Genomic DNA, 12,156 nt, shown 5'->3' with positions numbered 1-12,156 from the left:
AGTAGGATGGCATATATTCTCAGTGGTAGGAACTTGGTACAAATCCTTGCATTAATTTTATTTATTATAAATTTGATCACTTTTCAGTCCTCTTGACTTATTCTTAAGCATTAAGTAAAATTTAGGCAGTAGGGAAATAATCTGAGTTTATAAAGCAAGATCTGAATCCCATGTCTGCCTTTGGAGAGTAATACAGTTTTCCCTTTTTTATTCCCTAGTCACAGAGATGATCTCTCAGATATTCTATCAGAGTTTGTTAAATTTATCCAAGCTCCCAAAACAGTGGCAAGAGCAGCATGCCTTAGAGAATGCCAGAAATCATAGGGATATAACTATGAAGTAATTTGTGCATGACACATGAATTTTATGTGAATATAATTTCAAAACAGAGCCAGCATAATTGTTTTAGCAGCAACATGATTGGACTAAATAGATAGCTTCTCCATATGGCTGAAGATCATATCATCTAACTCATTTTGTTGTATAAGATTTTTTTATGTTCTTTTTTTAATAACTTATTGAAATGTAACTCATATCCCATACAATTTACCCTTTAAATTGTACAATTCTGTGCTCACTTCGGCAGCACATATACTAAAATTGTACAATTCAATAGTTTTTAATATATTCAGAGTTGTGCAACCATCACCACAGTCTAGTTCCAGAATATTTTCACCCCAAAAAGAAACCCCATACCCATTAGCAGTTACTCCTCATTTCTCCACAACACTCCCCAGCATTTGGCAACCACTAAACTACTTCGTTTCAATAAATTTGCCTGTTCTTCACATTTCACATAAATGGAATATTTTTGTGGCTGACTTCTTTCACTTAGCATGTTTTCAAGGTTCATCCATGTTGTACCATGTTCCAGTACATCATTTTTATGGCTGAATATCCCATTGTATGGACAGAGCACATTTTCTTTATTCATTCATCAGTCGTTGGACACGTGGGTTTTATGTCATTCTTTGAAAGGCTCTCATTGCTTCATAGTCATATCCTGAGATACATTCTGGATCATTCTCATTTTTGAGTTTGACAAACTAAGTGACTCTAGAGTGCAAATATTAAATACACAAACAAATGAAGAAATGTTCCCTTTTAGGGTAATTCAGAAAATGAGTACTGAGGGTTCTACCTAAATACAGGAAAGTTTTTAAATGTTTTGAACAAAAATAGGGTTATAGAATCCACAAACAGAAGTTAAGTGGCATAATAATTGGAATGAATGTGATTTTAAGGTTATACCTCGAAAGGGTAAGGGCTCTTTTGACGTAAATTATTTTTAAGTTAGTCTCTGTATTTAGTATTCATACTTGGTATATAGTTCGTTGTATCTTATTCTCACCTCAAAACATAAGAATACTGGAACATGAATTCCTGTATTCCACTGTTATAGATGTTCTAGAATAATCAATTGTTTTTATATGTGGGGCATATCCTGCCCACATATGTTTGGGAAAGGCTTTCTCAACCAATTTAACAGGCTAGTCCAATTTTTGACCATATGGTAAAATTCATAAGGCTGTTGTTTATCTGTATGAATAATCGTTATTCCTTATTTTTCTTTTTTAGTGAGCATCACCAGTTTTATCCCACGTTTTAACTTTCTAAGCATAGATCTGCCTGTGGTTGTGGAAACATTTGTCAAGTATCCTTTCTGGTGTGAAAAATGTTGTAAAAGTGTGTTATTTGGAACTTGATCAATCTTACCTTGAATAGAGCATGCGTAGACCATACAACTATCAATTAATTGCTAACAACTGAAAAAAAGAGACTTTAAAATTGAAAAATCAGATTGTACCTGAGAGGGAAGAAATCAAAGGAGAAGGGAAGGAACCCAGAATACAAATTGAGAGTTGAATTTACAGGCCTAAAACCTTTTAATACGTTTATAAAGGATGAAAATTTCAGTTACTAGTGAGGTGATGAATTCTGCCACTTCTGATCCTGTTAGCTCTGAGCAAATGAAGGAATGTATAAGGGGGATCAAACTGATTTCCACTACTAAAATAGCAATTCAGAGGACAAAATATCTTGTGTTCTTTAACACATTAAATTTGCATATACAAGGTGAAATTTTTAAAAATTGGTTATTATATAGAATTTGAATAAACTGAACAGTTTGGCTGGGCTCTTTATTTTTGTCACTTTTAAATCTTTAATTTCTTTCCTCAATGATTTGCAAAAAAAATGAAATGGAAAACAAACAAGCAGTTACTAAAAACGGATACAATCAGGATTGTATCTTGTAGATTGCAGCTTTGTCTCAGAGATTTACACTATAATCTTATAGATTATGGTAAAATAGAGTTTAAGGGGCCAAAATCTTTCTGTTTCCTAATATAAGGTAACATTTTGCAAGGATCAAAAAATAATTTTCTCTTATTTCTTATTCCTTCCACATTCCTTGTTGCATCATTAAAGAATTAGAAAGACTTATTATTCCTAGGAGTTCATTATAGATTGCCTTACTTTACAGATGGTTGGCCTTTATTTTTCTAGCCAAGGTTTTTGAACTTTGAAATAATGTAAATAATTCGTTTTAAATATTAGAGATCTAAGAAGGAATGGCCTATACTGGTGGGGAGAGATGCAAAGAAAGAAGGGAAGTCAACTGTAATCTCAAATCCAGTCCTAGTAAAATATCTTCTAACTCCCAGAAATGTGGTTTCCACTCAGACCTCACAGTCGGTTCCTTAACTGATTTTAACCAGGTACTTGATTTCCCTCTCAGGAGCTCTGGCCATTGTTAATGCAGTACCCTGCTTTGCTTTGGATGGACAGTGGATTTTAAACTCTTTCCTGGATGCTACCCTTACCTCGGTGATTGGAGACAATGATGTCAAAGATCTGATAGGATTTTTCATCTTGCTTGGTGGCAGTGTACTTTTGGCTGCCAACGTGACCCTGGGACTCTGGATGGTTACAGCACGGTAATATTTGCACTCATCTGACAGAATCTCTGAATTACAGTATACAATACTGAAAAACATTACTTTGTATGAAATATAAAGTGTTTCCTTAAAATTACATTTTAGCCAACAATTTTAAGCTCCTCCTATATCCAGAGTATCCAAACTCTGGGATGGGGGCCAAACAGAAGAAATGCAAGGTATAGTCCCTGACTACATTCTAGTTTTAAAGACTGAACTTAAACTTCAGATGCTTGTGGAACAATTCTAAACAAGTGCAGATTCATGTTAAACCATTTTGTGTGACTACATATTATGTTGCAGTAATTTAAAGGAGAACGGAATTGGGTGGAATTACTTGGGGAAATTTCCTTGAAATGAAAATGCATCATTAATCCAGATTTGAAGGAGACCAGACGTTGGCCAAGTGGAGGGGTGAGCATTTTCTTGGCCTCTATCTCTTCCCCTTTGTCTTGTTTGGAAAGGATTTTAAAATTTAATGGTGTGTTATTTTGTACTCTGACAACTGAGGTTATAATTAATAAAATTCTATAAAAGAATCTGCTGACACGAAAGGGAAAGTCTTTGTCAAATGATGCCAAATAAGTGAATAAAGTAGGAAGTAAGGCCTATAATATCTTGAGACATGTTTTGCCTCACAAGAGTTGCCTCTTTGCTAATGTGTCCCCATACCCTCATAAAGTAGCACCTAGCCTTGACGTTAGAGTGAGCTGCAGGAAGTGTCTCCCACTTGCAGCATGTGAGCTCAGGCAATTAGGAATGAACCTCAGAACTGAGCTGGGTCTTCCAAGATCACAAGACACATCCCAGGACGTCTGTAGCACTCGTGACCAATCTCTGTAGAGCTTTGAAACTTGGAACCCTTCCAGGGTAGACATTGTCTCCTGTGCTGCTGGGGCGATCTGGGGCACAGCTCCTGGATTCCTGACTTCAAGAGGCAACTACCTTAAGCCCTGAACCATATTCTGTCCTCAGCAGTGGCTCCCATGTTTCTCTGTTGAGTAATAAAACATCAAGTCCTTGCTTTCCATCTTTCGCCTAAGCTACTTCGGTGGGTCCCCAGAAAACTTGGTAGTACAGTGAGAATGGCTACATGTGAGCACAAACATGGATTTGCCAGAGCCTGGGAACTGACTCCTGTGCCCGAAAAGGCTCTGCCTAGTTTGAGGTCTTTCAGACAGAAGATGCAGCCCTGGGAGATCTGTTAAGTCAGCAGGCTGGTGTGAAGCTATTGGTCTTAGAAGCGTCTGAGCGTGCTTTTCTCTGATGACAAATACATGCTTCTCTCATACAGTCAAGAACACTAATAGTCATGTATCCACCTTCTTCGCTAAATGAGGTATTCCATGGGGTTCACCTTTTTCAGATCATTGAGTTGCTGTTCAGGCACGAAAACTTTTTAATCATTTTTAACAAACTCTTTAGGTTGTATTACAAAGTTGCCTGCCTTCTTAAACAGAAATTGAATATAATTTTAGCATTTCATTAATGACTCGAGGTTATCAGTTATTACCACCACTAAAGCCATACAAATGATTGGTTTATCCCAGGAAAAAGGCATTTGTTCTATTTGTAGTCAGACAGTCATTCGGGATCAAAGCGTATTAGCAGAGTGACGTTCAGATCTGTTCAGGTAGAACTTGGGGAATGTCGTGAAATACATAATTAATTTGATTGCACGACTAGTTTACATAAGCAGTTTACTGATGAAAATGTATATGTGCAGGTCAGTTTTTTTAAAAACTGAGGGAGAAATTAATAGAGGAAATCCTACCCATTAACTTCTTTTTCTGGGTGAAAAAAAAGAGCCCAAACACACAATTTTCTTGTAGCTTTTAAACACCTTGGTCTGTTACTCCATAGGATCAGGATTTGGGGACCACTCTATTAGAATATTGAGCAGATCAAGTGCCATCTATATAGAAATGGTCTTGTTGTGTAAGAAGGAAAAGAAATGTCCCATGTGGTCTCTACAGCATGATTGTGGGCACTTCTAGAGTGAGGACCATGTCATACTCATCTTTGCAACCCTGACACAGTGCATGAGACATCATAAATACTTAATAAATGTGGTTGAATGGATGATTAGGGTTATTTATGGATTAGAAAAGCATGTTTCTATTTAAGTAAGCTATTAAAAAGTATTGAATATTTACTGTAAATACATGTTAACCAAAAGTAGCTTGGAAGGTCTGTAGGTCCCTGGTATATTATCATCTTTATGAAAACAATCCATGTTTGGGTTCTGTAGAGCCATTAGAAAAATGAATTATTTTGAGGATTTGAAGAAAGTGTTCATTCTGTGTTGTTACTTTGTTCAACAGTAAAACTTTATTTTCAGTGTTCCTGCTCTGCATTGTTTACATTTTTGAGGATTTTGTTTTTAAATCACCTACAATCTGCAAAGAATGTATATATTCTTTTCAGCATCTCAGTTTGAACAGACATGCAGTTAAACCTGACCCTTTGATAATCACTCTTATAGGTCATTCATTGTTCTAATCATAAACTGTAATTGTGCTTCATAGATATGTGGCTCACAGTCATCAGTTTGTCCTATGGCATTTATTGAATGTCCATATACTAATGGTGCACAGATATTTTTTCTATAAATCTTTTGCCCATGCTGTAATTCATTCTTAGGATTTAACTTGAAGACACCATAGTTGCTGGCATTTGATGTTTAGCAATAAAAGAATAAACGTGTACCAGCATTCTATGTTTTATCATCATCTTATGTGTTGTCTTTTTAAAAATATTTGTTCCCTTCACATACAGTACGATCTCAGCTGTTTTTAAATTTTTTATTCTAAAAGCAGCCTTCAGTTTTCACTCAAGCAATCTCTATGTGAAAGTTGTTGCAGGCTACAGAAAGAAATCTTTTTAAAATGAGATCCCTGTGCTCACTACTGTTTTGGAAATGGCCTGTTTATGGATGAAGAAAGAGGAGTATCATGTTTCCTTTCCTTAGTGTCTGACAGAAGTCTTCTTTAAGTTACTCTACGTTTTTAGGAATTTGTGAAAGAAAAGTGTCAACTATGACATTTGGTTCTTTTTGACCTTTTGTTCCAGTGCTTCCTCCCTTGTCCACAGAACCCCCTCCACCCCCCCCACCCCTTTTCCCCCCCACCCCCCACACACACTTTCTAGGTTACTAAGGACCAGATGAAATAGGCTGGAAATTTAGCCCAACTCCTGACTGGCTAGCTTCATTCCACTCCTTCTTGCCACAGGTTCAGTTGTACTAGAGTTAGGAGCCACAAGATTAGATGACCGATTATCTAAACTACCTTTTTTTTTTTTAGCAACTTTATTGAGATATAAATACTGTATGTAAAGTTCACCTGTTTGAAAGGTGCAATTCATTGTCAACTATTTTTCTTTTAATGACTAATCGAACAATTGTATACATATGTTTTAGTATAATCTAACCTTTTAAGTAAATGAACATATGATAAAAGACGGGGAGAAAAATGTTTCAGTTATTTCACAGCTATTTTAACTCTCAAGTGGTTTTAAGCACTGGAATAGAGTTGGATGACAAATTTATTTTTAAGGCATATCATGTGATATACTTTCTTTGAGACAAGCCTTTTTAATCAGTACATTTGCAAACTACTCTTAACTGTTTACACCATACTAATGTCAGTAATCCATTGTATATTTTATCAGATCTTGGCAAATGAATTCAATGAAAGGAAAGCCTCTTTCAGAACCTAATGATACAATAGATTGTACTCAGGGTGGAGGTACAAAAAAATTGGCTAAAGAAGGAAGTTGCAAGTCTTAATTACCAACCAGGTATATCGTGTAATATAATTTGTTACTAAAGAGAGAAAAACACCCCTATATCTTAGTTTTAGTTAGCTTAAGATCATGGATATTCAATAATTGTCCCTTCTTATGAACTATTGCTCAACTTTTCTTACTGAAGTGCTCCTGACATAGAGTTTTTTATTCTGCCAATTGCTTATTGATATCCTTTGTCGGGTTTTCCATTGAGTGTCCTACATTTTTCTTATTGATGCATAGGGATTTCTTGTTTATTCTAGATGAGAGGTTGACAAACAACAGCTTGCAAGCCAAGTCCTGCTCACCACCTATTTTTGTAAATAAGTTTTTATTGAAACACAGTCACATTCACTTGTCTATGCATTGTCTATGGCTGCTTTCATGCTACAATAGCAGAGTGGAGCAGCTGCAACATAGGGCCCACAAAACCTAAAATATTGACTTATTAGTTGTTTATGGAACAACCCATGTTCTAGATATCTATCTCTTGTCTATTTTAGATGCTCAAATACTTTTTCCCAGCCCATCACCTATCTATCCATTTTATTTATGAGGTCCTTTGTTGAACAAGGACCTCTAGTGTGATGCTGTCAAGTCCATTAATTTCTTGATTCATTGTTTGTGTTTTGTGGATCTTAACTGGAAAAGTCCTGTCCTGCCCCAAAATCACACTAATAGTCTGCACTTTCTTCCATTTTCTTTAAAGTTGTACTTTCACAATGAGATCTTTAGTTTCTAGAATTTATGGTGTGAGGTAGGAAATCCAGGTTTATTTTTCTGTATAGAGTGAGGTATATTTAAAATAGACCTAACAGTATTTTCTTTTATAAAACTATTAAATAAAAGTTTATATAAAGTTCTTAATATGGTGCCTGGCATGCTCCAGTTATTATGTACTTCAATTACTTATTTTCAAAATGCAGGATTATGACATGTATTTGCCCTGATAGCTCAGTTTACACTGGTTAGATCTTGCCTCATTTTGGTATGCCTTCTTGGCTTCCAGTGCCATCAGGCTAGCTCTGGTTGTCCAGTGTATCTCCAAGGCCTTGATCCTTGGAAATATTACTTCTTCCCATCCCAGAATGGACCTAAAATTGTAATATTAAAGATGTTGGCTAAGGATTTTGCTCAAAAGAACCTGTGATCATTGATATAACATAGGCATTTGAATGTGATCTTACCCAAACAGAAGGAGGCACTGTGACAAACAAGCATGGCAGAGAATTTAGGGTAGGATGGACGTTTTCTTTTCTTTTTTTTTTTTTTAGGGAGGGCACAGCTCATAGTGACCTATGCAGGGATCGAACCAGCAACCTTGGTGTTAATTAACACCACTCTCTATAACCAACTGAGCTAACCGGCCATTCTAGGGTAGAATGGACTTTGAGGAATAAATCAGACAATAGAAAGCTCTCTACTCTGTAGACAGTCTGAGATATTAATATTTCAAAATAAGCTATTTTTAACATGTTTATTTTAACTTGCTTTTTTAAAAATTAGATAAGAAACTAAACTCTTTTTTTTTTTAAATGTGTGTTCTTTTGTAGATTTTTTTTGTAAATCCACATCATTTGCCCATACCTCTCTGCAGTGATAATCACCTTCTTACTACTTTTTATCATTCAGGACTCACATTTTTACAAAGGGTTCACAAATATATTTGACTATACCTTAGCTTCTTTTATAGGTCCCTGACTTTTCATACTTTATTCCTAGCATTCTTTTCTTCCCTTTCCACTATTTTGTTTCCATCTTTTAATGTCTTCTAAACTTCTTTCTAGGCTTTATGTATCACCAGAAATCTACAATGGGTGGTTGCACTTTGCAATTTATAGCATGTTAAACTTTTCCAGTTTAGGGCACTCCTTTTCTGGTATGGAAATATCTAGGAAAAAGAGGTTCATAATGAGGAGTTTGATTGGGGAGTATAGAATTGGAAAAAAGGGAGATAGGTAATGTAATTTTTTGGCCTTTATAGAAAAACAGTTTATTTCTTACTAGAAAAGAAAAACACTTTCATTATAGAAAACATATTAAATGAAAGTGAATTGCAATTTATTGAAAAAAATGAAAGTATAGATAAACTGGTAAGCTGCTTTTTAAATTCAACAATGTATTACAAGCATTTTTCAGTGTTATTAATTTTCTAGTGTTATTTTAATGGATATATAATGTTGCAGTATTAAATCTGCCATAATTTAATCAACCCCTATTATTTCCAATTTTTCAATATTGTAAACAAAGCCATAAGGAATATCCTTATAACTAAGTCTTTGCATATCTATGATTCTTTTTTTTTTTGATAATTCTAGAAACTCGAGATAATCCTAAAGGAAATATTGCTGTCTTGAAATGTGAACAAAGTTTTATATATATATTGCCCTGTTGCGTCTCTTTTTTTTCTGGTAATTGAGTATGCAAAAATGGCCTCGTTTTAATTTGCATTCTTTTGATTAGGAAAAAGGTTGAACATTTTTAAATGTATTTATTAGCCCTGTGTTCTTCTTATCTCCATTTTTTGTCCATTTTTCATGGGGGTGATTATTGTCTTCTAACTGCTTTTCATCCTCAGCTCAGCTCTACCATTTGATTTGTTACATGTGACTATTAAAATTAAATATAATGCTTATTTTATGTTTTTATATGTCATGGTCTGTCACTCTTTGCCTTTTGTTGTTTACCTTTGGTTTTGAAAGTCTTCTCAAGGTTTTATAAATATTCATAAACGTCTTCTTAGGATAATTTTATGATTTCATTTTTTTCAAACATTCAAATCTTTAATCTACATGCAATGTATTTTAATGTTGGTGCACAGTAGGGATATAACCTTGTGTTTTGTTATCCCCAAATGATTAACCAGGCATGTCAAAGGAGATAGTCTTAAGAGATATTTCATACCAGCCAGGAAGAGGTATAAATTTATATCCTTTGGAGAGAATAGATATAAGTAAAATTAACTCTCATTTGATGAGTCATCCTTATTTAGATAGGAGGCAACTATTATTTTACTTTTTCAATTCAGTAATACAGTGAATTGAGAATATATCTCACGTGCTGTAATTGAATAGAGAGCTTAAACACTTCCTTAAAGTGTTTTTATTTTTATTGAAATAGCATTTCTCATTCCTAAATAATATTTATTTGCAATCTGGAGATTATCCTTAATGTATATCATTATCTGAAGGTACTGTTTTCAGCAACATGTTAATTAAAATATGTTTTTGCCTCTTAGATTTTCAAGCTTTAATTCTTCTCTTTGTGGATTGTTTAATATTAGTCTTTAAAGGTAAAAAAAAGTGTCTTTGGAATAGATGTCCTGATTTTTAAAGTAAGTATCTTATCTTCATCTGTTTTAGTTATATAATGATTAAATATGGAACACTGCATTCCTTGATTACTTGTTCAAATATATGCATTAATTTGTAGTCATAATTTAAAAGCTTGAAAATAAGAGGTAATGAGGATATTATGAATTTGTATTTTATGTCTTTTAAGATTTTAACAAGTTTTTCTATTCATAATAAATGACCAGTTTCAAAGAAGTTTGTTAAGCGTGCTTTTTTTCCCCATTTACAATGCTTTTCTTTTGAGATCATTGTAGTTGGTTTTTAAACTTGCCAAATTTTAGAGTATGACTCTTGTAAATATGCTACTGTAAGAGATGCTTATTGGTATAAAAAGTTTCCATTTTTCTTACTTATCCCCATTCTACAGTCACTAGAAATGATTGTATACTTTCATTTCATTCACTAAATAAGAAATATTTATTGCACACCTACTATATTCTGGGCATTGTTTTGGACTCTGATGATAAGCAGTAAGACAATTTTTCTGTTTTGTATTTTGTAAGGAAAAAATACCATTTATTTTTAAAACAATAAATATATGCTGAGCACAACTAAGTGTTGCATGCATGGAGTGGCAAGAGATGAAACTAAGAAGGTTCGCAGAGGCCAAGTCTTAGAAATATGTCAAAGAGAGTGTAGACTTCAGCCTAATCACCAAAAGGAAGTCATTGAAAGTTTCAAGCAAGAGAGGGCCATAATCAAATTTGCATTTTGGATGGATCACCTTGGCTGAGGGTAAAGCATGGATTAGAGGGAAGCAAGTCTAAAGGCAATGAAATTGGTTAGACTATTTCAGTCATTTCAGCAAGAGATGATGGTGATATAGAATAGGATGGTGGCACTAGAAATCGAAAGAGCAGAGGACAAACTAAAAAGTAGAATCCACTGTACTTGATGGTTACATGTACTTTAGGTTCAGGAAGGAGTCAAGAAGACTTGGACAGTTAAGTGATGGCAGGGCCATTAACAGAGCTAGGGGGCAACACGAAAGCAACAGTACAATTTGGAACTCTTGAGTTTGAATGCCTAGGAGGACTTCAAGTGGGCCATTGGATGTACAGGTCTGGAACTCAGGAGAAATTAGTTGGCAATACCATGTATGAGCTGATGCACCCAAAATATATAATTGAACCCATGGGAATGGATAGATAGTTTGGGGAGAATGTAGAAGAATGAAAAAGAAAGAGAAGGTGTCCTAGGCTAGAGCTCTCAGGACCACTAACATTTAGGTAAAAAGTTTACAAGAAAAAACAGGAGGAAGCTTCAGAAAATTAAGAGAACATAGAGTTTATCTCCCACCAATTCCCCTAAGGGCTCATCTATCTTTCCAAAAAGTCTTTTGTTTTTCTGTAAGTGCCCTGTCTTACCCACCTTCTACGAAGTCATTTGTTCCCCCAGAAAGGTCCCTCTGTCTCTCCCCAACCCCTATTAAGATGGTAGGTAAGTCCCAAATTCAGCTCCTGGAGTCACATTTCTTTGTGAATTTCTGTGCTATGTATGTAATTAAATCTTTTTTTTTTTCCTGTTACTAATCTGTCTTTTGTTAGTTTAATTTGCAGGCCCCAGGTCCTTAACCCAAAAGGGTATAAGAAAAGTTTTTTTCTCTGTGACGTAGTAAAGGGGCATGCTGTTTGAAACTTACTCTTAGGTGGTTGAGAGAAAGAGATAAAGTAAACAGGGCAAAAAACAATTGAATCTGGATGAAGGGTGTGAGGGAGTTCTTTCTATGCTTCTTGACACTTTTGTTTGAAATTATTTCAAAATAAAATGATTTTTTAAAAGAACCAGCTTCTTCATTTATTGATGATCTCCACTTTTTTAAAGGTTTTTTATTAAAATATAGCTAACATACAATATTATATTAGTCAGGTGTACACCATATTCAACATTTATATACCTAAAGAAGTGATCACCATTATAAGTCAGCAACCATCTGACACTGTACTATGCTATCAGAATATTATTGACTATATTCCCTATGCTGTACATTACATCCCCATGACTTATTGGCTTTATACCTGGAGATTTGGACCTGTTATTCTCCCTCACCTTTGCCCCACCTTTTTAAATTTTTC

At 34.7% G+C, this 12,156-nt stretch overlaps 1 protein-coding gene across 2 annotated transcripts in view; it reads left to right on the top strand.

Moving 5' to 3' along the window:
* The window catches only part of MBTPS2 (membrane bound transcription factor peptidase, site 2), a 42,987-nt gene extending 32,717 nt beyond the window's left edge, over window positions 1-10,270 (top strand). The window contains exons 10-12 of one of the 2 annotated variants that reach the window (XM_081042574.1): window positions 1,579-1,654; window positions 2,721-2,939; window positions 9,967-10,270. In XM_081042574.1, the coding sequence (XP_080898700.1) occupies window positions 1,579-1,654; window positions 2,721-2,939; window positions 9,967-10,018 (347 nt within the window). In that variant the 3' untranslated portion in view covers window positions 10,019-10,270. Of the gene's footprint in view, window positions 1-1,578; window positions 1,655-2,720; window positions 5,671-9,966 lie in introns of those variants that run through there. The other variant, XM_081042575.1, reaches the window with a different exon arrangement.
* Window positions 10,271-12,156: the final 1,886 nt, after the last annotated feature.

Source organism: Rhinolophus hipposideros (genome assembly GCF_964194185.1).
Source record: "Rhinolophus hipposideros genome assembly, chromosome: X".
NCBI lineage: Eukaryota > Metazoa > Chordata > Mammalia > Chiroptera > Rhinolophidae > Rhinolophus > Rhinolophus hipposideros.
This window is presented reverse-complemented; position numbering and strand designations above follow the sequence as displayed.